The sequence below is a fragment of the Nycticebus coucang genome, chromosome 2 (genome assembly GCF_027406575.1).
Source record: "Nycticebus coucang isolate mNycCou1 chromosome 2, mNycCou1.pri, whole genome shotgun sequence".
Taxonomy (NCBI): Eukaryota; Metazoa; Chordata; class Mammalia; order Primates; family Lorisidae; genus Nycticebus; species Nycticebus coucang.
Window position 1 is genome coordinate 175,149,622 of NC_069781.1, and position 25,925 is coordinate 175,175,546.

A 25,925-nucleotide genomic window follows, 5' to 3' on the forward strand; every position below is an offset into this window, starting at 1 on the left:
GGTCCTGTTCTCTTGCCTGAGTACACGCAGTTCCTCCTCCTGAAAAATGCCTCCCCCCTCTTCCAAACCCAGTGCAAATTTTCTTTCTCTAAATCGAGTCATTTCCTTCTCATATGCTTTTTTATTCATACCTTGGGGATAGCTCTTCCCATGCTCTCTTGGAATTGGCTGTCTCTCTGGCCACCTCCCCTCCTCTCCTAGCCTGGGGCCTCTCTAGGGCAGGGATGGTGCGCGTGCCACCTGGTACATAGTAGGTGGGAGTGATTACCTTCACAAAGATGGGGTATTTGATTGAAAGGATAAATTCCCCTTTCTGGGGAGGTGAGAATAAAACTCTGAACTTCCCTAACATTAAGCTCCAAAGGAACCAAACTCCTCTCTCATGGTCAACATCATCAAATATACATTGGGTTCCTAACAATGTCGTGTCATAGTTGAGTATTTGGAATGTCATTATGGTGGTTGTTTGGGGAAGAAAGCTCAAAGTTCACGTTATAAACTTTCATTCAAAAGCAATAATAATAGGTTACTGGCTCCTCCCCAGAATCCAGTTTTCACAATGATTGACTTTTGGCCAATTTTGTTTCCTTTATTGCCTTTTCCCTCCTTATTCTTTTTTCAGAGTGCTTTAACATGATTTCTTCTGTAAATATTTCATAAACAGTCTCAATTGAAATCTTAGCTCTTCTACCTGCTCTGTGCATGACCTCAGACAGGTTAATCAACCTCCCTAATGCTTTTCATCTGTTCATGGAAAGGGAGACTAATTATTGTAGGTCCACCATAGGTGATAATGAGGAGCAAATGGACTGTTCCAGGGAAAACACTCGACTCTTAGCAGGTGCCCATCTCGTGTACTAAGTGGGCAGGGTCAACCATCAGAATCACTATCGTGGTCATCATAATTGCTGAATTTACACCACGGTCCCAAGCACTTGAGACACAAAAGACATAAGACTGTGTCTATCAGCAATCATGACTCCAGAGGCAAAATGGAGGCAGATTGGAAAAGGGAAAGGTGGAACCTCAGAAACCAAGTAGGGGACTAGAAAGAGGATCCTGGCAGTGGAGACGATGGGGCCTCAAATGAGACGGAGAGTGGAGGCAACACAGGCCAGGGGAGTGGGAGCCCACACCTCTGACTGACTGGCGGTGGCAGGGGTCATCCGTCTGCACCTGAAGGTCAAGTTTAGATCCTGACCCCTGGAGAGAGTAAGTCAGGGGAAGAGGAGGCAACAGGAGAGGATGACCTCCTTCTTAGCCTCACCATGTCTGCAGTACTACGGGGGAATCTCCTAGAAAAGATGTCACCTGTGCCTTCTTTTATGTACCTGTTGCTGATTTTATTTTAGTGTTACTTACACATCTCCCTACGGAAGATTCCAGACACTACCCTCACTCCCCAGGCCTTCATCTGCCGGGCTCTGTAACCTGGTTCCACTACAGTGACAGACAATCAAAGTGAAGTTCATGGTTTCCTCATGTTCACATTTAATAATTTATTACACAAAGGATGTGTGCCGGTTGGGGACATTTTTTAAAACACAGAAAAAGTACAATGAAGAAAAGGAAAACTCGCCCTAACCAGAAGTCCTCAAACTTTTTAAACAGGGGGCCAGTTCACTGTTCCTCAGACTGTTGGAGGGCTGGACTATAGTTTAACAAAAAATATGAACAAATTCCTATGCACACTGCACATATCTTATTTTGAAGTAAAAAAACAAAATGGGAACAAATACAATCACACTACCTCATGTGGAGTTTGAGAACCCCTGCAACCTGACCATGCAGATATAGCTAGGGTTGGAAGGTAGATACAACCTGTTATTTGTATTAATAATTAATGATTAATTAATTAATATATTTTTGGCCAGGTGCAGTGGCTCACACCTGTAATCCCAGTACTCTGGGAAGCCAAGGCAGGTGGATTGCTTGAGCTCAGGTGTTCAAGACTAGTCCAAGAAAGAGAGACCCCATATCTACTAATAATAGAAAAACTAGTCAGGCATAGTGGTGGGCACCTGTAGTTCCAGCTCCTTCAGAGGCTGAGGCAAGAGGATTTTTTAAGCTCAAGAGTTTGAGGTTTCTGTGAGCTGTGATAATGCCATGGCACTCTCCCCAGGGCAAATGAGTGACACTCTTGTCTCAAAAAAAAAAACAAAACACTAAAATAAAAAAATATATATACACATATTTTTGTTCCATAGATATCACACTGAACATTACAATTATGTATTCTGCTTATCATATTAATGAGAAATGAAAAGAGGTGATTTCAAAGGAACCATTTTGATGGACATTTTCACTCCAATATTTTGCTTTTAAATATCAAGTAAGAAAGAGTAACTATTATAGAGTAAATGTTTTACTCATGAAGCTTTATTCCATTGCTTCAATTCTTCTTCTTTTAAAAGTCTTTTTCTACTGATAAACAGAAGAAAAGAGCCAGGTATTCATCTTTCCTTTCCACTGCGAACTGTTTGTCACTGGTAATCAAATAATGGATGAAGGGAGTTGTCTTCTTATAAAATTGCAGCAGCTAGTAAATGAATACAAAGTGTTAGAAGATCACGCTTTCCAGCTCTCAGTAAATTAGAAGATTAGGGCAGTAAGCTGGTATCCCGGAAAGAGGGCTGCCAGCCACGGTTCATACCCTGCAGTGGGGATGCTGGGGCACCCATGGTCTTAAAGAAAATATATTTGTCTGATCAAACCTCACAACGACTTGGAGGAAATACAGAGAATGGGGGATACACTGGACTGTGCTGGCTACCCAACACCCACAAAATTCAGACGGTGGGAAACTCCACAGAGCTCAACCAGCTTGTCAATAGAACTTGGGGAAACAACAGCAAAATGGAAAGAGAACTCATAGATTTAAAAGGACTTAAAGGTGTATGTAAGTGAGAGAGTGTGTGTGTGTGTTATAAATAATGTTTTTAAATGGGCAAGAAAAAATTATACCTAGGGATGCGTAACTGAGCAAAAACTAAAGAAATGCAAGGAAGTGATCTCTGTAAAAGTCAGGATGGTGGCATGTGGGTGAGGGGAAGGAACTGAGATTAGCTCTGTGTCCACCAACAGGATTCGGGTGGGGGGGGGCTGTCAGAGCTCCACTTCTGTGTATTTGTTTTGTGGAGCTCTCCATACCTGTGTTTTATCCTTTTAAAAAGGTTTAAAAATCCAAAACAAAAACTCAAAACAAGAAAAAAAAATCAAACTTTAAAGGTATTGCCACCTGTACTGGGTTGAATAGTGCTCCCCCAAAATTCTTCCTGGAACCTCAGCATATGTCCTTATTTTATACCACCCAAAGTGCTTTACAGAGTCAATGCAATTCCTATCAAAATGAATGTCACATTTTACAGATCTAGAAAAATTGATTTTCTGCCTCATTTAAAGCCAAAAATGAGGCTGAATAGCCAAAGTTGTGTTAAGCAGAGAGAGCAAATTTGAAGGCATCATGTTACCTGACTTCAAAATATACAACAAAGCTATAGTGACCCAAACAGCATGGTGCTGGTGTAAAAGCAGAGACATAGACTGGTGGGACGGATAGAGAACCCGAAACCAAACCCAATAGCTACAACAGACTTATCTTCAATAAAGCAAACATCATGCCCTGTGGAAAGGAAGCCCTCATCAATAAATGGTGCTTGGGAGAACTGGATAGCCACACACAGAAGAATGAAACAGGACCCCCCCCCAATCTCTTGCCATATATAAAAATTAATTTGAGATGAATAAAAGACTTAATTGTAAGGCATGAAACCATAATAATTCTAGAAGAAAACACAGGAAAAATTCTTCTAGATGTCAGCCTACGCAAATAAATGGGACTTCATCCAATTAAAAAGCTTTTGCACAGAAAAGGGAATAATCAACAGAATGAATGGATAACCTACAGAATGGGAGAAGATGTTTACAAACTATACAGCTATAAAAATCAATATCCAGACTCTACAAAGAACTCAAACAAATCAGCAAGAAAAACAATGAATAACCCCACGAAGACGTGGGCAAAAGACATGAACAGGAGTTTTTAAAAAGAAAATAGATAAGCGTCCATCAAGCACATAAGAAAATGTTCAACACCACTAATCATCAGGGAAATGCAAATTAAAACACCATGAGATACCACCTTACCCCTGTCGCGAGGGCCATGCTTAAAAAGACAAAAAACAATAGATGCTGGTGCAGAGGCAGAGAGGAAGGAACACTTCTACAGTTGGTGGGATTACAAATTAGTACAACCACCTTGGAAAACAGTATGGAGATTCCTCAAAGAAATAAAGGTAGAGCTACCTACTGCAATCCCGCAACTGGGTATCTACCCAAAGAAAAAGAAATCATTTTGTAAAAAAAAAACACTTGTCCCCAGATGTTCATTACAGCACGGTTCACAATTGCAAAGACATGGAATCAACCTAAGTGCCTATCAATTCATGAGTGGACTAAAAAAGTTTTACACACGTCCCATGATATGTTACTCAGCCATAAAAACTAATCCAATAGTGTCCTTTGCAGCAACTTGAATGGAACCGGAGACCATTATCCTAAGCAAAGCATCTCAGGACTAGAAAACACCATGTGTGCTCAGTAATAACTGGGATCTAAAGGATGGGCACAGGTGGGCACGAAGAGGTGTCAAGCTCACTGGAGATCCAGAAGGGGAGAGGGATCGGAGGGCGTAAAGGGTAAAAACTGACCTGCTGGGTACAGTGAACCCTTTTCTGGTGGTAAGCACATTAAAAGCCCTGACTTAAGTTTTATATAAGGAATCCATGTAACAAAACATGTGTACCCCCTTAATATTTTGAAATTAAAAAAAAAAAAAAAGAGTGTGACCTTATTTGGAAATAGAGTTGCTGCAGAGGTGTTACAACATTGTAGATACTACCATGACGTCATACTGGGTCAGGGTGGACGCTGATTCCAACGTGACTAGTGTCCTTGTGAAAACAGGCGAAGAGATACAGGGACAGAGGGAAAATGCCATGAAGGGAAAAAAGACTGCAGTGATACGCCTGCATGCCAAGGTCACCGAGGGTGCTGGTCAGAATTCAGGAGAAAAGTGTGGGAAAAGATTCTTTAAAAAAAAAAATTTTTATTAATCCTAACTGTATACATGAATGCATTTATGTGTTACAATGTACAATTAATACATTTATGGGTACAATGTGCTAACTTGATATATAGAAGGTGGAAAAGGTTCTTCCCTGGAGCCTCCATTAGCAGCCTGCTGACATTTTGATTTTGGACTCTGAGCCTATGCAACTGTGAGAAAACAAATTCCTATTGTTCCAAGCCACCTGGGTTGTGGTCCTTTGTCCCAGCATTCCTCAGAAACTAATATATTACCCAGACATGACCATGTTCAGAAATGAAAAGGATGATTCGTTTAGCTGAAGACTGGCTATGATTTCTTGAAACAATTTCTAGGCCATTGTCCACATGCAAACTATTATTTACTTAGTTCTAGTGACAGCCAAATACAGCTTTACTTCTGCACATTTTTTCTTTTAGCTCGGCAAAGTATCAATTTGTGTTTCTTGACTAAATAATCAATTCTGTTTCTTAAGCGCGTGCATCTCTACCGGCCCTTAGTTAACACTGGATCCTGCTGTTGCCTACTTTGAAAAGCAACACGGCCGCCTGCTGCAATTCCAGCGTGTGCCTCTGCTTCTCATTTTCTTGCTCACATTGCAATAAGGTCTGGTTCATGATATGATACTGCAGGCTGTCGGTCCCTCCGTAACACACTGATGCAAACCTCTCTCCCATCTTTGATCCCCCACAGAGGTCAGTGCCTCAAACCATAAACAGATGAAACTCAGCTGCTGGTTCCTTTGAGGGCAACACAGAGACAATGAGTGGGTTTAATTAACAGCAAAATGATATTGTAGAGGTTTCTTCATGTGCTGAGCAGAAATCAGTTGTTTAATGCTTTTGCAGAACCAAAGTTGAACATCCAGTTCCTTCTCTGTTGCTCTAGAATGAAAGGGATTGTGGCTACAGCTCTCTCCTGCTTTCCATTGGGCCATGACCTTGAAGCCAAACATTAAACTAGGCTCCGTCTAGGTATTAAAAAGTGGAATATAAACTTGCCTTTGCCTGGGACCTCAGCCTGGCAGGGGACTTATTGTTCTTCCTTGCATGTGTCAGCCAAGTGTGACACCTGACTCCCAGTAGACAGTCGGCATTTGCTAAATGAAGCTCTACTTGAAGCCAAAGGCCCTAAAGCATCAGAGCCCCAGAATTCCAGGGAGTGGACTACATGTCCAGTCTCAACAAGTAGGTCTAGGTGAGGTCAATGGCTTTTTTAAAAGCAGAACACTTGGTTTTCATGCAGGCCACCTTCCATACATATTTTGAGAAAAACTAATGTAACCAATGAGCATTTTGAAGTCCGGGACCATCTTGTGTTCTTGTGACAGTGGGCGCCAGCTGAGCTGTGTACCACACCCTCTTCCCAGCCCTGGGAATGGAGCAGAATCAAAGCCCCTGGGACAGGTCCCTGTCCAAGGTGTTACGTGGGTGCTGAGATGAGGCAGGTCTGCCCTTCAAGAGCCCGGGAGATGGGGGGGAAGTTCTCATAATACTGTAGTTCTCAACTGGAAATGATCCTGCCCCCCAAGGGACATTAGGCAACAACTGGAAACATTTTTGTTTGTCCCCAGTGGGGAGTGTTACTGGCATCTGCTGGTAAACACCCCGGAATGCACACACAGGGCAGCTCCCAGCGTGAAGAATTATCTGACCCAACATGCCAGTAGTTACTAGGTTGAGAAACTCTTAAAGAGAAAATGAGATAAATACCATAACCCAGGAACAAGGCATCCTTCCTTCCTCTCTCCAGCTGCTTCCCTCTCCCCTGCTTCTGACCTGGTGTTTCCTGCCTGGCAACCTCGCATAAAGTTGTATCAAGTTGCATGAAGTTGCAGGTACAGCCGGGATTCTCCGTATGCCACTGTCTACCCGTGGGCAAGCCAGGAACCTCACTGAACCTCATTCTCATCTCAACTCTCCTCTGAGGGCAAAAGAGATGCAAGAGGAAAAGGGTGGAATACTCTTATGTATCCCTGACCAACAGCCTGACAAACTCCCATTTGCCTCCTGGGGTTGATACAACGCAATGAGATCATGCATCTAGGATGCTTTGCTGGGTGACACTTGTCACCAGAGCTGCCGTGATGACAATGAGCAACACTCTCCACCATCCCATGGATTCTCCACCTCCGCCGGGTCCTCCACATTTAGCTGGCTTTGGGGTTCGGCTCTTCCCTTGAGACTCACCTTCCAGTATAACCTCTGGGCAGGTGGGGACTCATATTCCTCAATTCTTAGGTCCAGAGCCTCCAACTCCACCCAGTCCCCTTCTTTTAGTTGAGGTGGGAGAGAACCAGCTTTCTACAGGGCACTTTGGCTGCAAATGATCCTCACACAAACAGGATCACTCTAGTTTTATTTTCTTGAGACACAGAGTCTCACTCTGTCAGCCTGGGTAGAGTGCTGTGGCATCATAGCTCATAGCAACCTTAGTCTCTTGGGCTCAAGCAATTCTCTTGCCTCAGCCTCCTGAGTAGCTAGAACTACAGGGGCCTATCACAACGCTCGACTATTTTTTAAAGATGAGGTCTCACTGTGACTCAAGCTGGTCTCCAATTCCTAAGCTCAAATGATCCACCCACCTTAGCCTCCCAGAGTGCTAAGATTACAGACGTGAGCCACTGCACCTGGCCTTACGATCATTCTTTTCATTTCCACTCTATTCTTCAGACTACTCCACGGTGCCCGATTTATCTGAGGCTTGGAGTCTGCCTCTGTTGACACTCTAATTCTCCAGCCTAGTCATCCTAGCATTTGTCTGGAAGACAGTTACATCTAAACCAGCAGTTCTCAACCTGTGGGTCAAACTGTATTAAAGGGCCACAGCATTAGGAAGGTTGAGAACCACTGATCTAAACGATATAGTGAACATTACTCAGTCCCGTTAGTGCTAAAAATGCCCCGTATCCCCGTAAACCAGCCCTTTTCCTCCAAGCCTAATGGATGGTCACTTTTGCCTTCTAAACTGTACTTTCCAAAATGTTATTAGGTTGAGCTTTTATCCCTATCAAAGATGGCTACACACTTGGAAATTTGCAAGACTTGAAGGGTCTTTGGAATACCTTCCAGTTTTAACCCTTTTCCATAAATTTTTATGGTGGAAACACCATGGCGTTATGGAATGATACAGTTACCATTCTGTGAGTAAATGTTATAAAACCAGTGTTATGTGGAAGCAGGGTAGTTAACATTATTAGTAAAGAACTGGAGTCCTCCAAGCACAAATACAGTGTTTCTCTCCCTGATTTGAAGGGTTTGCTGAAAGATTCAAAGCAAGAACCAGGTAAAAGTATACTTTGTAAATTCTACTATTGTCATGTGGAATTTCAGGAAAGTACACTTTAGATGCAAGAGGCCAGGTCATTTGAACTCCTCCTTTCTCTGAGTAGAGCAGCATTTCCTTAGGTTATTTATCTGTCCTTCTACTTGGCTGAGTGACAAACTTCTGGTCAACCTTCAAGTCCCAGACTAAAAGTGAATCTCTCAATAGCTTTTTCTTGTTTTTCTCCTTTCCCCTTCCTGAACAAATTCCTTCCTCCTCTTCACACTTCCAGCAGCTCTTAAGATTGTGCAGCAGACATTTTTCTGCAGGTGGGAAATGCCTCCCTCCTTCCTGGGAGGCATTTCACAAGCCTGTCTGTCCTCCAACCTGGTTCTCACTCACCTGTTGCAATCAGCAGCCACGGAACCTCCACTTCAAATTCTGTTCAACCCTCCAAATCCAACATGGTGGAATGTTGCTCTTAACACAAGCCCTGGAAACAAGTCACTAGATCAGTGGTTCTCAACCTGTGGGTCGTGACCCCTTTGTAACAGTGAAAATACATCCTGCATATCAGATATTTACATCGCAATCATTAGAGTCTCAAAATCACAGTTATGAAGTAGCAAGGAAAATAATTTTATGGTTGGGGGTCACCACAACATGAGGAACTGTATTAAAGGGTCGCAGCATTAGGAAGGTTGAGAACCACTGCCCTAGATCTGTTTAAAATACAATAGGACAAGAACATATAGCTTGGTTTGATTACGGACTGGGCAGATTTCTGTAGACCATTCTGGCTTTGGGTCCATTGTTTAATTCACCTGAGCCACGTGTGACCCTGAGGTATATCTGCTCGATAGAGTCAGTGTTATCTAAGGACAGGGGACAGACTGGTGGCTCCATCCAGATGACACGGCCTTGCCTTGTGCTTTCCCTTCCTCTCACTCTCGGGACATCCCTTACCCCTTCTAAGCCAACGTTCCTGCTAATGGTCCCAGAAGGGAGGGTCTAAAATTTTTCTCCGCCTTCCAGGTAGATCAATGCATGTTTAGTGACATTTTCTTTTTTCAGTCACTCTCACATCTAGGTCAAAATGAAAGCTATGTTGATTAGTAGGATGCAAGCACTCTAATTTGGACAAATAATCAACACATCGAACCCCATAATGGCATACATGTATTTATGATCTGTGTACAAATGACTTAATAAAAAAAAAAATAAAACTAAGACCATTTGCCAATATAAAAAAAAAAAAATCTTGGTGCTCACTCAGCAGCTACTTGGCAGAGCCCAGAAATTCCAGATTCCCAAGCCTACTTGCAATGTTATGTGTTATATTTATACACCCACTTTGGATTTTAAACAATCAAGCCCTCCCAAAGATGGGCATCATTTATGTGAGTAATATTTCACAGATGACTTTGGTAGAGGTGCTTCTTAATTATAGTATTACTCATTTCTTCTTTGTAAAGCTTTTCATTTATCATCTACTAGGCATAATCATCTACTAGGCATAATCATCTACTAGGATTATTCCATGGAATAATCCATGGAATTATTCATCTTTATTTTTTTTTTTTCTTATATGAGGTGGCTGTGCTCATTACCATTCGTGGCACAAGTGGAGTGCTGTGGTTATTAAGTGGTGTCATTTGTACCCTAATGACTTTGTGCGTTTCATACCATTCAAAAGGAAATCGAATATTGTGAAGCATTAAACGAGACCTCAAACAAGGCCGGGGCATCATTAACCCCCACTGCCCAAGTGCAAAGGAACGAACCACCCAGCCGGGTGAGTGGAGATAGAATATTGTAAATTAGTATGATCTGGCACAGGGGGTCGCATCCTTAGAAACGCCTTGGAATGTGGTGCCAGGGGCCCCAACCTACCTTTCCAGAATTTTGCCCACATCCACTTCTGCCCTTTTGTCCCTGAGGCCACTGATCTTCATTCCGTCCCTCCTTCCACCTCTGCTCCCTCCGCTTCAGATGGTCCTCTCACCCCTCCTGCGTCATTAAATCCTGCTCATCCTTCAAATCCCAGCTTAATTATCACTTCTGCAGAGACACTGTCCGTAATCTTCTCAGGCCAAATCCCCTGTCCCCACCATCTTAGCAATTATACAGTGACAATTTTACATTTGTGGGAGTCTTTCTTTGATTAAGCCTGTGCCTCCCTACAATTACAAGCTTCACGCACACAAGGGGATGCTACGGGTGTTTCGTTTGCTCACCGTCATCTCCCTGGGGCCAGTGATCAGTACAAGGCACTCAATATATTTGTTGAATTTCAAAAGAAAAAACAAAAATGATTGTGGCCCTGTGTAGGAAGTCAGTGTCCTGGCAGGAAATAAGCAGCATGCTCAGCTGTGGTTTTAAAGACTTCAGGGTTAAGGGAACCAACAGGGATGTTGAGATGCCCAGAAACAAGCAACAGCAGGAAGGCATGACCCAGGCTGGGCATAAAGAGGCCTGGGGAAGAAAAAGCATTATCAGATTCCAGAGAGAAAGCTGGAAGCTTTCAGGAGCTGTAATAGTAAAGAGACAGAGGTGCTGTCAGAAAAATATCTCAAGGCGATAGCTTCACTCTCCCTCCTCCTGCCAGGCTCTCCCATCAGCCAAATCCACCCGGAAGCCACGGGACAAAGGGCCCAGGAAATAAAGTCCACGGGGGAATGATGGGGGGAACCCTTAAAAATAACCAGGACCCCAAAATTGTATCAACTAAGCCCTCCCCACCTCCCCCAGGTCAGTTGCAGCCAGAAAGGACTCTGATGATAACTACGCCCCACCCCCACCCCTCCGGCTCATGGGAGGTGAGCCAGTTACCTTGTCCCTGTGGGGCTGTCTCTGAGTCTTAAACGTCACGAGATCAACTCTGACGGGTTTCCATCCACCAGAGCCAAATAAACAAATCCGGAACTTGGCATTCATGAGTCTAGCTACATGGAGCAAACTGTTTTTACATAAATTATTCTGAGAGCTCCATTAGGAAGCTGCAGCCTTGGTGCTGTGGTCTGTCTTCAACCTCACGGGAAATAGCTGGGGCAGTTTGCAAAGGATGGGCTTGGGGACGAGGGTCGTGGTCGGCTGTAAGTCTATTCACAGAGAAGCAGAGGAGGAGGAGACAGGAGTTTGGGGGATGTCCACAAAGGAGGGTTCTCCACAGGGCACTGTGACCTGACTCCCACCCCGACCCCACTGGATCTGCCTTCTCTAAATCACTGTGGTCCAGGATCAAGGTCCACCTGCCAGCTGGTCACCTTCCTCCTTCTGATCTGCTCACCCTCATTCCCTCACCTTGCCCTAATTCCAGCCCCCATCAATCTGCATAGGGATGGAGATGGGAGAAGCAGCCAGCGTCCCCAGAGGTCTCCCTGGCTCTCCTCTGCTTGTGGGTTGATCATCCCGTGACCCACCCACACCCTCCCACACCACACTTTCTTTTGATGTCAGTTGACCCAGATTGCTCTCTTGAACCATATCCTCTCTTTCCTAAGCCTGGTAACCCAGTGTCTCTGGCCAGATGTTTTCCCCTGGCTGTCCAGTCAGGACCTCAGACACAATGCCAGCTTCGAATTCAGTCTTTTCTCCTGGAGGGGAAACCAGGTCGACCGAAACGGGCTGGGTGTGGCCCCCGTGTCTTCTGACCCTACTCTCAGCTTCTGTGATACCAACCGTGTGACCTTAGGCAGAACACCCAGGACTTTGGAACTGGAGGATTTTTGTTCCAAAATGAAGCTGAGAGGAGATGATGGGAGTGTTACACAACGCAACTGTTATGGACTGTTATCACTGTCATCATCGCTGTCGTGGAAATGTTAAGAATCCATCACTGGGACTTGTCTGGTATCCGTGTGTGTATCTTAGAGCCTCACAGTCTTTGTGGGCCCCGGGGAGCCACCTTCAATACTCCCCATGCTCAGGGTCCCCGCCAACCATCACCGAGCCCTCTAGTGAAGCTTGACCCCACATGTGCAGGCCCCGAGCAGGGGTGGGAATGAGGGTCTCAGCCCACGGTTGGCCTGGCTCTCTCCCCCACCCAGAGTCCCACCTGCACCACCCGGAGAGGTCTCACTCACAAGAGGGGAAGTTTCCATGCAGTTGTGAAGCCATTTGAGCAGAGAATTCTGGAAGCCCAGGAACCCAGAGCATGGTCTACAAGTGTGTTATAAGAGGGGCGCTGATGGTTTTGGGTGGCTGTCCCTTTGAGCCCCACAGAATTCTCACCCCATAGGTAGGAGTGCAGGATGAGGTCAGCCAAAGGGTACCCAGGCCTCAGAGGAGAACCCAGTTGGAGTCCACCTCTTATTAGCTGGCCTTAGGCAAATGGTGGGTGGGATCAATTAATGACAATTAAGGTCATGGGGCGGGGAGGAAAAGCAGAGAGGGACGGAGGGAGAGGGGTGGGGCCTTGGTGTGTGCCACACCTTCTGGGGGCAAGATATGATTGCAAGAGGGATTTTACCTAATAAATGCAATCAGTGTAACCTGGCTTATTGTACCCTCAATGAATCCCCAACAATAAAAAAAAAAAAAAAGAAAAGAAATTTAGAAGGGAGAGGATGTAGGTATTTCAGAAACCCAGTAGAGGGCGCTGGGCACTCAGATTTTTCTGTAAAGAGGTTCGGAGAGCCAATGACTGCCCAGTGCTTACCAGGCATCTTCCCCTGTCTGCATGACTGTTCTTTTAGGTGGGTATCTGCAAGTGGCAGAATAACGGCCTCCAACTATGCCCCCATGCTTATCCCCTGAGCCTGTGAACCTGTTATCTCACATGGCAAAAGGGACTTTGCAGATGAGATTAAGGATTCTGAGGAGATGGGGAGATTATCCTGGATTATCCGCTGAGTCCAGCGTCATCACGAGGGTGTCAGGGTCTGAGAGATTTGAAGATGTTCCACTGCTGCTCTGAAGATGGCAGAGGGACACAGAAGCAAAGGGAGGCAGGGGGCTCCTTCAAGACCCGAGAAAATCAGGGAAATGAAATCTTCCCTCAGGAGAGAAATGCAAAAAGGATTGTAGTCCTGCTCACATCCTGCCTTTAACCCCCATCAGACTGCTGGCCCTCCAGAGCTGAAAAGTAATCAATTTGTGCTTTAAGGCACTATATTAGTGGTCATTGATTACAACGGTAATAGGAACTGGTAAAACCTCACTCCACAGAGTGCCACAGAGAGGTTGGGTAAACTGCCTATGGTCACACAGCCAGTGATTGCCAGAGTCTGAAGAGGAGCCCCGTGGCTCGGCTGTGCAGGGCCGGGTCCTCCCAGGAACCACGTGCAATTGGCAAACACGGGGAAGCCATGTTCACACCTCTGTGATATTGCCCCACCCAGAAATGGTTGGAAGCAACCAGAGGCCAGCTCTGTCCCTAGGAAAGAGGAAGTCTGAGCAATCTGTGAAGACTTTAAGAGCAAAATGGAGTCTACAAACTTTCCATGATGCAAGCAGAGGCTGGCTAGTGGCTTCAAGGTCAGCAAGTTCTGATCTTGTATACTTCCAGACCCCTGGATCCGGCCCCCACCTCCCTCTGCACCCACTCTGGCCGCCTCCTGCGAGAGAATCCTACCCAGGTTCTGGCCCTCCTGGAGCCAGTGCACCCCTCTTCCCGACTCACTACCAGCTCTTCCCAGGGCTGGCTCCTTCTCACCCTCAGGTGTCACTTTCCCATCACCTCCTTAACCTCCCTCCTGCTGTAGCTTTGACAAACGACCACAAAACCCAGACGTCAGCAGGGCTATGTTCCTGGAAGAGGCTCTGGACCAGACTGTATTTCCTTGCCTTTTCCAGCTTTCAGAGCCACCTGTGTTTCTTGATTGTGGCTTCCTTAGCAAGGCCATCACTCAAGCTATGCGTCCCTTGTCCCACCTCCATCTCTGTGACTCTGATACCCCCCGCCTCCCTTTATAAGGACCCGTGTGATTCCAGGGGGCCCACCCACAAGCCCAGGATAACTCGCCCCCCTCAAGACCCTTGGCAATCACACCTGCAGAGTCCCTTTACCATGTCAGGTAACAGACATATGGGTGATGGGGTCTGGGGTCTAGGACATGAGCATCTTTGGGGTGGGGAGGGTAGGGCCCAATGTCCTTTCCAGGTCACTCCCCTGCCCCACCTTTCTTTCCCCATTGTGGAACACAGTTCACTCCCTTCATAGCATGCTTTTTTACTTTGTGAAATTATTTTTATTACCATGATCCTATTTAACAAAGGGAAACTGTGATTCCCTCTGGACAGGCTATGTCTGTTCCACCCAGCTCCTGGCACAGGGCTTCAGCACCACGGACTGAACAAATGAATGAACAAATGAATGGGCAGTGTATCTCTTGTCATGTGACACGTAAGGCAGAGAGGCAAGTGACTTGCTGGAATGGCACGGCTGCATCAGAGCAGAGCCTGGGATTCCGCTCTGTGACATCCCCGCTGCCACCATCCTCTTGGGGTGCCCTCAAGGTGTCCCGCCAGAGACCAGGAATTTAGAAAAGGCCCAGCTGGCCCCTGTGCTCAGCATCTTGGCATCCTGAGGCGTCTGAATGACATGAGTCAGATTTCCTCCCTCCACTGTCTGGATGGGAAAGCAGCTCTGTCAGAGACAGCCCGAGGATGTCCAGAATCCCAGCCCTGGAACGTCCAGCTTCCAAGGCCAGATCTGGCCAACTACACAGCTGGCAGGGATGTCTCAGCTGGGGCAGGAGGGACCACAGACCTGATGATGAACAGACACTGCTGGGCCACCCAGGTAGCACTCAGCAGGCTGCCCTGTGACAGCTGCCCAGGCCAGAGGCTCTAGGAGGTGGAGAGGACAGGACAAAAACCTCTGGGTGAGGCTTAGCCACCTGGCAAGTCACTCTCTCCACATACATACTTGTTCATTCATTTCTTCATTCATTCATTCATTCTGGATGCTATCTTGTACCAGGCCTTTTTTTGCACTGGGACTCTGATGCAGACACCACCGCCTTGCCCTTGTAGAGCTATATTATTGTCCCCAATATGGTAGCCACAAGCCATGTACAGCCACAGAGCACCGAAAGTGTGGCTTGTTTGCTTGGAGATAGGCTGTCAGTATAAAACACACCCTGGATTCCAAAAACTTAGGCTAAAAAAAAAAATAGGAATGTAAAATATCTCATTAATATTTCATTATATTTAATATATACCAAAACGATACTGTTTCGGATATATTTGGTTGGAGAAAACATACTATTAAAATTAATCTCACCAGTTTCTTTTTATATTTCTTCACATGCTAATTAGAAAAACTGCAGCCACATTTGCGGCCTGCTTCATATTTGTGTTAGGCAGTGCTGTTTGTATCGACTTGCAACTTACGGGAGAGGCTGACGTGTAATTTGCAAGCCTTGGGATGGTGGGGATGTGGGAGGGTGATGTCACCAGCTGGCTCAAGGTGCCCATGGAGGAAACCCAAAGGACAAGTACTTGGGCCAGCCCGTGATGGACATGGGTGGCCGGCATGGAGCAAATGCCTCGGAGAGCTGGCATTTAAGGCAACGCTCCCACAAGGCAACCCAGCACATACTGAGGCCCCAGCGAGCTTCAGATTTATCTCGAGCTTTGGAGGTGAGGGGAGTACAAGAGGTGAAGGGAAGAAATAAAGCTGGAAAAGACCATCAGCTCCTTAGGTTAGGGTGGGAGCCACGGTCAAAGGTCTGAAGTTGTTAGTAGCCACATTCAAAACATCACAATGAATTATTCTCAGTAATGTTCTAGGTAACCTCAGGTATTTAACGCATCATTTCAACATGTGATAAATGTCAACAATTCTGACAGAGATACATTGCATTCTCTCCGATGATTAGTAAGTCTCTGAAGTCTGGCCTGCGTGTCACATGGCAGCGTGTGGCAATCAGCCATATTTCAAGTGCTCAGTGGCCCACAGACCAGTGGCTATGGTGTCAGGAGTGCAGGTCGACTAGACTTTTCTCTTAAACACAATGAGAAAGGTTTTCAGCACAAAAGTGCTTTAGACAGAATTTCTCTGGCCGTTGCCTGGGAAACACCTCCACATGCTACCAAGCTTTCTGGATCTCAGGGTGCTACCACCCCACCACCCGTGGCCCCTCCACTTACATGCTGGTCACTTGGGAGCAAGCCTGCCTTTTGCAGACTTTCCCCTGCCCTGGTGTTACTGGAAAGCAGGTTTGGGGTTTAGAAAGCAGAGCCCTGGCCTGAGTTTTGTCCAGGTTCCCGAAAGGGGGAAGCACATGTTATTAAAATTAATCTCACCAGTTTCTTTTTATATTTCTTCACATGCTAATTAGAAAAACTGTAGCCACATTTGCGGCCTGCTTCATATTTCTGTTAGGCAGTGCTGTTTGTATTGACTTGCAACTTACAGGAGAGGCTGACGTGTAATTTGCAAGCTTTGGGATGGTGGGGACCTCCCTCCTTTCTGGAGGCAGCCAGAGGTAACCCCTTGGAGGCATCATCACGCAGCTTTGCATCTGTGAAACTGATGGCGATGCCCGGCTAAGAGGCTTGGTGTCCGGATGAAAGGAAGCAACCTCGCATTGTGACCTGAAAAAGAATTGCTCAAAGGTAGTTTCTTTCCTTTGAAGTCACCATCAGATGGGCCCTTTCACATTTCCAAAAGCAGAAAAGACTCAAACCACATGACTGGGGGTGGAGGTCACACTATTTAAAGGGTCGCTAGGAAATGCTCCCAATCCTTTATCCATCCTTCCCCATGGGGAGACTTCAAGGCATTAGTTCATTTCCAAAAGAAATGCTGGAATGGTACGCAGATTAGAGGCAGCACTGTGGGGGCTTTCTTTCCCCCCTAGCATCACAATAAGCTTTAACTGATGAGAAAACAACTTTTCCTTTCCCTGGGCTCCAGGAGCAGCTTAAAAATTGTTCCTGATCTCCAAGGAGTTTTCAGATGCTTAATGACTTGCCAAGAGGAGAAACAACTAGATTCTGGGGAGCCATTGTGGAAAGGGTACCTGCCCCTTTCAACTGCCTTTGAGAGTCAAGTGAGGCAGCGCAGTCTGGGCAGAACGGGAAATAGTGTCTGCGGCGTTTGTAGCCTTTTGTAGCCGGGCACACCCGAGGGAACACATTCTGTCATTGGTAACTACGCAATCTTTGGGCAAGTTGCTTATATTTTGGAACATCACAATACTTATCTGTAAAATGGGTATAATATATAGTTTATGTAAAATAATATATATTATATGGCCAAGGAAGAATTACATATGTAAGGTGAGCGTATACTGGCTATTGCTACATTTATTTCCCAAATTTAGTAGTTTAAAATAGCATTCATGATCTCACAGTTTCTCTGCCCTGAGGAATCTGGGTATGGCTTGGCTGGGTCTCTTGGCCTCGCAAGGCCTCAGTCAAGGTCTCAGCAAGGTCTCATTTAAAGGCTTGACTGGGGAAGGGTCTGTTTCTAAGCTCTCTTGATTCAGCTCCTCATGTGATTTTGAACTAAGGGATTTATCTCCTCATTGACTGTTGACTAGGGTTTTCCCTCAGTTCCTTGCCTGGTGGGCATCTCCAAAGGGCAGCCCGCCGCTTGGCAGCTTGCGGTGTCCGAGTGAGAACAGTGTCCCTTCTGACTGCAAGAGGGACACTGCAAGACAGGGCACAGTCGTTACAACCTGATGTGGAGAGTGATCAACCCTCACTTTGGTGCATCCTGTGGGTTAGAAGCAAGTCACCAGGTCCAGCCCACAGTCAAGGGAAGGAGACCAGACATGGCCATGACCCAGATGGCCGGATCACTGAGAGCCGTCTGAGAAGCTTCTACCACGATATAATGCTTCCCTGCAGCTGTCATGATGACCAACTGTGAAAGCCCTTTGAGAAAGCAGCGTTCAGTGTGGAAATAGAAGGAAGCTACTGATTATATATCCAGGTCACAAATGTAGCAATCATGTAAATTCCCATCTGTAAAACAGAGGTCAATTCTGAGCAATGCCAGGTCATCGAAACACTGCCTTTAAGGATGCATTTAATTAATATTAAATGTGGATGAGTTAGCATGTTACCAGATCACAATCTTTGGATGCTAGTGATAAGGGAATCCATTTCCCTCTATGATATTTAATTGTATAGCCATATCTCTTTCTAATTATTTTAGAATATTGGTGTTTTTATGGAGATGTCCATAAAAATGCATCTGCTGGTTTTCTCATTTAGCAATATTACAAAAGCATTTACTCCTTCTGTGCAGTCTTTATAATTAGCTGTATATATATTTATATCTGTTACCAGATGCCTGACATTTCCATTCAGCCGATAAATGTAAGGACCATCATTTACCTAAACATCCTCTTAACTCTGGAACATGGAAGTTGCTTTAGACTTTTACTGTCAAAAGTAATGCTGTGATTGAGCAGCTTTTGTGTAGTAAGTTTTTTCCCTTTCATTTGAATTATGTTTGTAGGCTAAAGTTCCAGAAAAGCCATTAGAATACAAACATTTTAATAACGGTCAAGTTCATATCCCAATGAGTAGAAGGTTTTGATTTTCATGTAAGCAAATAAACACTCCATCAACCACAGATTGAGTTACCCAAAGGCAATACTGTATTCTGCTTTCATTTTTGTAGCATCGAGCCTAGAAGCAACATTTAATAGATATTTGTGGACTGACTGAATGACCAAAAATAGTTAAAAATGTGAGACTTCAGGAAAACTAGGCTAGATCTATTGTAATTCTTCTCCCTACCCCCTTAATCTTGAGCTGTTGGGTTTCCATTTAGATTTCAGGAGGGTGTGGAGGGTAGAACAGTGTCAAGTTCTGGGCTCTGTGTGGCCCTCTCTGCACCTCATTTCATCCTCATGCACCCTGAAGTTCAAACTGCACACAGCAACAAAAGGTGATGCTCCAAACATGTCAGATTATGTCACACCCTTGTCACACCTAGCCCAGGAGAGCTCCCCTTTGGTGAACACAAAGTTTCCTCCCAATAACCAGGAATTATGGGAATTTTCCTGGATGCCGTCCAGCCCTGAGTAATGGATCAATTTAGCCAAACTATGAATCACATTTAAATAATATTTAAATAAGCAGGGCACAAATGACCTTTCAAAAATACTTTTGTTGGTCAAAATGTAATCTAATACATACCTTGCCACCTTGTAGCGTGTATTAATAATTCCTGGAACGCCAAAGAACCTTCCCCACTCTTTTAAGACATTTTCATCTACTTATTTCAAGAGCTATCTCCCTCTCTTTTTAGACCCCAGGAGACGTTTGCACAAGATCAGAGCGGGTGGATAGCACCAGAATTCATTTGCCCCCGCAACAAACATCGCTGATTTAAGCTTGAACCACAGCGCCCTCTGGTGGGAAGTCAGTGGTTTGCGTTTCTGGGCCCCCTAACCAGAGTTGCTGTTTCTCACCTTGTCTTTCAGGTGAAGGAGGCCATGCAACGGATCCATGACAGAGGGAACATTGGCAAGTTAATTCTGGATGTAGAAAAGACCCCAACGCCCCTGGTGAGTGGAAAGCAGAGGAAGGGTCCATCACGGGTAGGCACAGGTGGGGAGAAAGGAAACAGGGGCTTGTGAGCCAGTGCAAGAGACCAGGGGTCATCAGAGGAGTCCATAAATGGGGGATTCATCACAAACGGAGACGAATGCTAAGAAGGAAAGGCAAACACTTCGGTGAGAGCATTTTAAGAGGAATCGGAACAGAACCCATTCTCTACATGGTATTTAATTGTGTAGGTCTATATAATTTAAATTGAATACATCTATACAATTAAATATGTTGGCAACATATATACAATAGACAGGAAGGACAGAAGCTGTAAATGTGTCTATTACAGGTGCCTGTCTTGGCTGCCACAAGTTGGAGAAACTCTTGGTAAATCACAATAAATTCACACGTTCCTAACAGAATGATGCCACGGCTTCCAGATGGCCTCTAATCATTCCATTGATCTTGTTCCCTTTCACCAGGATAAAACCCTTATATTCAGGGGAGACCACCAGGGGCACAGTGTGCCCAACTCACATCCCCTCTGCTCCAGCAAGGGCTGCTGGACGAGGGGCCGTGTGTGTGGTGGTCAGTGCACACAGACAACTGTCAAAGCCCAGCCCAGAGCCTGTGACATCACTTGGTCACTCCGGCATTGCCCTCCTCCTACCATCTGTAAACTGGAGACCGACAGATTCTCACAAGTCAGTTAGAACGATATCATAAAATATTGTCTGGTACATGCTAAGTTCCAGGTAAGGTCTAACAGAAAATACTCAGGAAGGGTTTTTTGCTTCTTTGTTTACACACATATGGACGGTGGAGTTGCATCCATCCTTTATACAAGAGAAAGAACTAAATTTATTACATATTTTAGCCCAAAATGTGAATTTTTTAAAATATTTCTTTGGCTTTTGTAATTATAATGTAGTCTAGGTATGACAGCCATTTCACTGAATGAGGGACAAGTTGATGAGAGGGCATTTTGGAATGTCTAAGTGATTGATAATAATAGCAAATAGATTATTAGATGCTTACTAAGCTCCAGGACTGTTGGAAGGCAGATGAGGGAACACGGTTAGGGAGAACAATGGGGCTGGGAGATGGGATCTCCTGTGCACCTACACTGTGGCCTCTGAACATGTGACCTAGTCTGTTATTTCAGCCCCCAGGGCCATCCTGGCAGCTTGTTGCTTCCAAGTGGAATGATTGGTACCCACTCCCCCCACCCCAGGTGCTGCCTGCCTCCATCACACATGAGAGGCTGTCAGGTCCTCAGGCTGATAAGAAGGGCCTGAGGTGGGGATTCTCATCAGAGCAGGAGCTAAAAAGCCCACCTTTCAGGGAAGAGCTCAGGGCCTGCCTTCACATATGTCATTGTTCTTGTTTGTGAACCTCATGAAGGCTTTTACCCTGGGACTTAAGAAACAAAGATGGTGGACACTGGGTAGTAGATGGAGCACCAGACTTGAAGGAAAGGAGGAGAGAGGGCATGTCATCAGGACAAGCAGAGGGCATCGCATGATCTGGGATGTGTCCAGTGAGGTCATTTGTAGGGTTAGCACCTAGCAGAGAAAGAAAGAGCATAAGGCCCAGGCTCCACAATGTGCAGCTCTCCACACCTGGTGTTGGGGAAGGGACAGAGAACCTGCAGAGGTGTTTTCTCCTACCAGCCTCACTCAGCCCTGCATGTGCCCAGCCCAGAATGCTGCAGGACACATCCTGCTCCTGTTCGAGCTGTCCAGCTGCAAGGAGTGTGGCCAGCACGCAGGCAGGGGAAGCCAATTCCTGTGACAGCCCCCAAAGTGAATTTCCTGGGAGCACCAAGAGTGCAGTCTCTTCTGCGTGCAGCCTTCTCTCTGCGAGGCCTGGCAGGCACAGAGCTGGGACTCATCCTATGATATGTCATGGGGTCACAGCCGAGACACAGCTGCTGCCTCCAGACCCTAGTGTCAGAGGGCCGTCCTACCTCAGTCCTGGCCATCTGACCAGTGTCTCTGAGAACGAGGTGGCCTCTTCTGAAGGCTGTTGGCCTCTGCTGTCCCTATGGCTTCTATGGTAACATCACTTCAGAATCTCCCTTTCCACTGCTGTAGATCAGAACTAACAACAATAATGACTATTATCGCTCCTACTTTATGGCATCATTGAGAAGATTAAAAAGGATAATGTGTGAGTCACCCGGCACGTGAGCCAACATGTAATGTGTGCCACTAGGAAGAGTTCTCGTGTCTAGTCACTCATTATTCTAGAAGTATCACTTGCATGTGTACCTAGGTGCAGGGAAGGGAACCGTAGAGACCCAGTCCCCTCCTGTGGTGTATACAGTTCAAGAGGGGCAGATGGGTGTGGTCAACAAGCCGCCCATGCAAAGGGACACTGTAGCTAGTGACCAGTGCTAAGAAGAGAACATATTGGGGCCACAAAAGCTCATAATAAGAGCATTGTTCCAGTTAGGGAAGTGTGCAGAGGCTTCCTTAAGGACATAGGCTGAGCCCTGAATGAAATATAAGGAACACCAGGCAGGTGGATTCCAGGAAGAAGACAGTGTGTTTCACCAGGTGACACAACACAGGGTGGGCTGAGCTTCAGAGGCTGAATTCCTATGGGTGAGACTAAGTGGGGAGGGAACATGAGGACTCAGGTTTGGAAGAGCCGGGCCTCTGAGTCAATCACCTGGACCAGGAGCTCAGAACAGAAAAGGAATGAGGCCCAGCTCACACGAGGGGACAGTAACAGATGAGACTAGGGTGATCTGAGCTCTGACATGTGCTCGGCCTTCTCCCAAAAGTTCTATGTACATTATTTTATTTTTTTCCCATCAGATAGTTTATTTTCTTTTGGAAATATTATTTTCATTTGGGAATTTTTTTATTAAATCATAACTGTGTACATGAATGCATTTATGGGACACAATGTGATTTTATATACAGTGTGGAATGCCTGCATCAAACTGGTTAACATAGTCTTCACCTCATTTGATTATTGTGTTCAGACATTTACACTCTACAGTTACAGTTTTGGCATGTACCTTGCAATATGCACCAAAGATGTGATCCCACCATTTACCCTCCCTCCATTTCATTTTTTTTAACTTGGTTCTTGTAACAGCTTTATAAGGTGGGTGGACTTCTTCCCCCTATAATGGTGGAGGAAATGGGGGTTCAGAGGGGCAATCACAACCATGCCAGGTATTGGTGATGGAACAAAGGCAAAGAGTCCCTGTCCTCCTAGAAACTATATTCTGAGGATTGGGGTGTTACAGAGAGCAAAGGAATGAACACACACTTGTTAATGTTATTGTTTTTGCTCTGAGTAAGGGGCAGCACCAAGACTTGGGCACTGGTGAGTCTGTGCGGTGGGTGTCCTGAGTGGGTTTCCCCGCGCACCGTGGCCTGCCTCGTGTAGGCACTGCCCTCTCTGCCTAAGAGCCAGCTCTGGCCACCAGGCACACCTGGGTTATACCCAGAGCCCACTGGTGATGCCAGGGAGATTGCACGCTTCCCCAGAGAGCAGCCCTTAGCCTCCCACTGTGAAGTGTCTCCTTCATGATCTCTGAGTCCAGCAGTCCGTGCAGGACCCTGTTAATTAACACGCCCTATATCAGCATCCTGGCCTTTTTTGCCTCTTTTCCCCAATCCCCATCTAAGGCTTCTTGGAATCATCTCCCAGATTCCAAATACTTGCACTCAAGTCCTTATCTCAGAGCCTGCTTCTTACAGACTACACACCTCCGTTGGGAAGCAAGCAACCCTAGCTCCCGCCCCCAAGAGGTCCCAGGGCTGAGGGTCTCAGAGAAGGCAGGGGGCAGGTTGCAGAGTCATCACACATGTCCTGTGTTGAATCTCAGATGGCCAACGACAGCACGGAGACCAGTGAGGCAGGGGAGGAAGAGGAGGACCATGAGGGGGATGGCGAGAACAAGGAGAGGATGCCTTTCATCCAGTAACAGGACCCAGGCGGGAGAACATGACGGATGGTTTGAAGAGGAGGACCCGGCTGAGAAAACTCTTCTGTGCCCCAGTGAACAAATGCTGTAGTCCAGTGCGTGTTGTGTTTGTCAGCCGAGCTACAAAGCTGTCGGTCACTGTTGTTTTTTGAAATTAAGTGCCAATCCCATTCCACGCGGTTATTATGTCCCACCCCCATCTGTGTATTACCCTCTCCCTCACCCCTGTACCAAAACCACTCATCTGTGGGTCCCTCGCAAAAGTTCTAGAACAGCCTTGCAAATTAATACAAGCCCAGAAGCAGAATGCCTGAGAGACCAGATGTGGGCAAAGATGAGGATTGAAAGGTGTGATCACAGAGCACCGTCCAGGTCCTAGAATTCTTCAGGCCAGTGACACTTTTGGGGCCAGCCACCAGGCCTCGGATGAGAGCACTTGCCAATTTGGCTGGCAGAAAAAGGGTAGGCCGGGAGATGTTTTCATGAGCCCATAAATTTAGAAGCTCTCCAAATAGTACTTTTTCTCTCTTGGTTTAAGAGGCAACTATAGTCAAAAGGTTTGGGCCACCCCCCTTTGTACCCCTCTGGTGTTTGGCCCTTACACTGGTTCTTATCTGTAAATGCAATGAGGTGGGTGTGGCGCTTTCAGGATAGAAAATCAATCAACCGCATGAGTTTGAGGACCAGCCACAAAGATTCTCCCCACAGCCACATCTCATGAGCTGAATCCTCCCCCTTCCCATATTTATTTTAATTTTAAGAAGACTTACCACATCTAGGACTAATTCAGGAGTCATTACTGAGATTCACTCATGTTTACACACACTTGTCATCAGCATTACCTATTTTGTTATTTTCAATTCCTGGTAGTAAGCGGCAGCCCCCTTTACTGTGGACCCCTCGGAAAGGAAGAAGCCCCTTGCAGACCATATTTAGAAATGAAAAATCAATGAGTATCTTTTCTCTTGCCAAAGCACGTTCCAACATGTAACAAACTCTAGCGATAACAGAAGCCTGATGTTCATCACCCAACGTGCAGCTTCTCCCCTCTGGTATACAGAACCATGGTGCATACTCTCCAGGGCCCCTGCTCTTTGGAAACCAAGAATCAAGCTACTGGCTTACATAGCTTATTCAATTTTCAAGCTCCTAAGCTCCTACAAACCCCATTCCCACCCTCATGCCATTTGACTGCGCTTGAGAGGTGAACCCTTGAGGAAGAGAAAGAATGTCAGGGTCTTTTGATGAGATTCCTCATTCCCTCCTTTGGGCCAAAAGGGTTTACTCCATCCTTCACAAACCACAGTGGAAACACAAGAAGCCCACACCACCGGCACTCTGACTTCCTTTGTGTTCTGGGAAACCTTGGAGGATTCCTGCATTGCCCATTTTCCCCACCAACAAGCCTTAGGGTGGACCCAACTCTTCCCCCAGGTGGTGGGCAAGAAGGCATCTCAGCAAATGCCTGTGTCATTATTCCCAAAGTCCCTTTGTAAGAAACGTCACCTCATGCTTCCTGTTCCTTTTTATCCTATCCTAAGCTTGTGATGATGACATATTTATGCCAAATATTTATGTGAAGGGAGTTTCTCCTCATTGTAGATGTGTCATCTGACAAGCCAAGGGGTCCGAGTATCTCAGCAGAGGATGCCAGTATCACCTTCTCCACCTGCCCCAGGAGTCACCAGTATTCTAGTTCTGGGCCATCTAGAAAATAACGGGGTGTTTATTCCCCCATTACCTTTGATAAGTGCCATATTATTAGTTGTATTTCTCCCATCACTATGCTGAAAGGAAGTCTTAAGAAGAACCACTGTTCAAGTGACATTTCCAGTAAGCTGGGCATTGTCTAGGGCTGAAGGTGCCAAAATCCACTGGCCATTAGCTCTGTCCTTCCTCAGGGGAGTGGGAACTGGACCACGTTCAGAATGGAGACAGCCTTTGTCACGTCCAGAGGAAAAGCATGAAAAATCATTCCCCCCCAAATCTGGGGGGTTTATTTGTTTTTCTTTTTAACCAGCAAGGTTACTCCATTAATCACAAATTACACCAGTGGTTTAAAGAAAAGCCTTTCCTCTCCTGAGAATACAGAATGAGAAAACTAGAGTTTGACCAATCAAATCGATTTCTGCCATAAAAAATGGG

General features: G+C 45.9%; 1 protein-coding gene across 1 annotated transcript in view; it reads left to right on the forward strand.

Moving 5' to 3' along the window:
- The window catches only part of VAT1L (vesicle amine transport 1 like), a 160,691-nt gene extending 135,310 nt beyond the window's left edge, over positions 1-25,381 (forward strand). Inside the window, exons 8-9 of the mRNA XM_053608873.1 lie at positions 19,765-19,848; positions 23,682-25,381. Of these exons, the coding sequence (XP_053464848.1) occupies positions 19,765-19,848; positions 23,682-23,780 (183 nt within the window). The 3' untranslated portion in view covers positions 23,781-25,381. The remainder of the gene's footprint in view (positions 1-19,764; positions 19,849-23,681) is intronic.
- Positions 25,382-25,925: the final 544 nt, after the last annotated feature.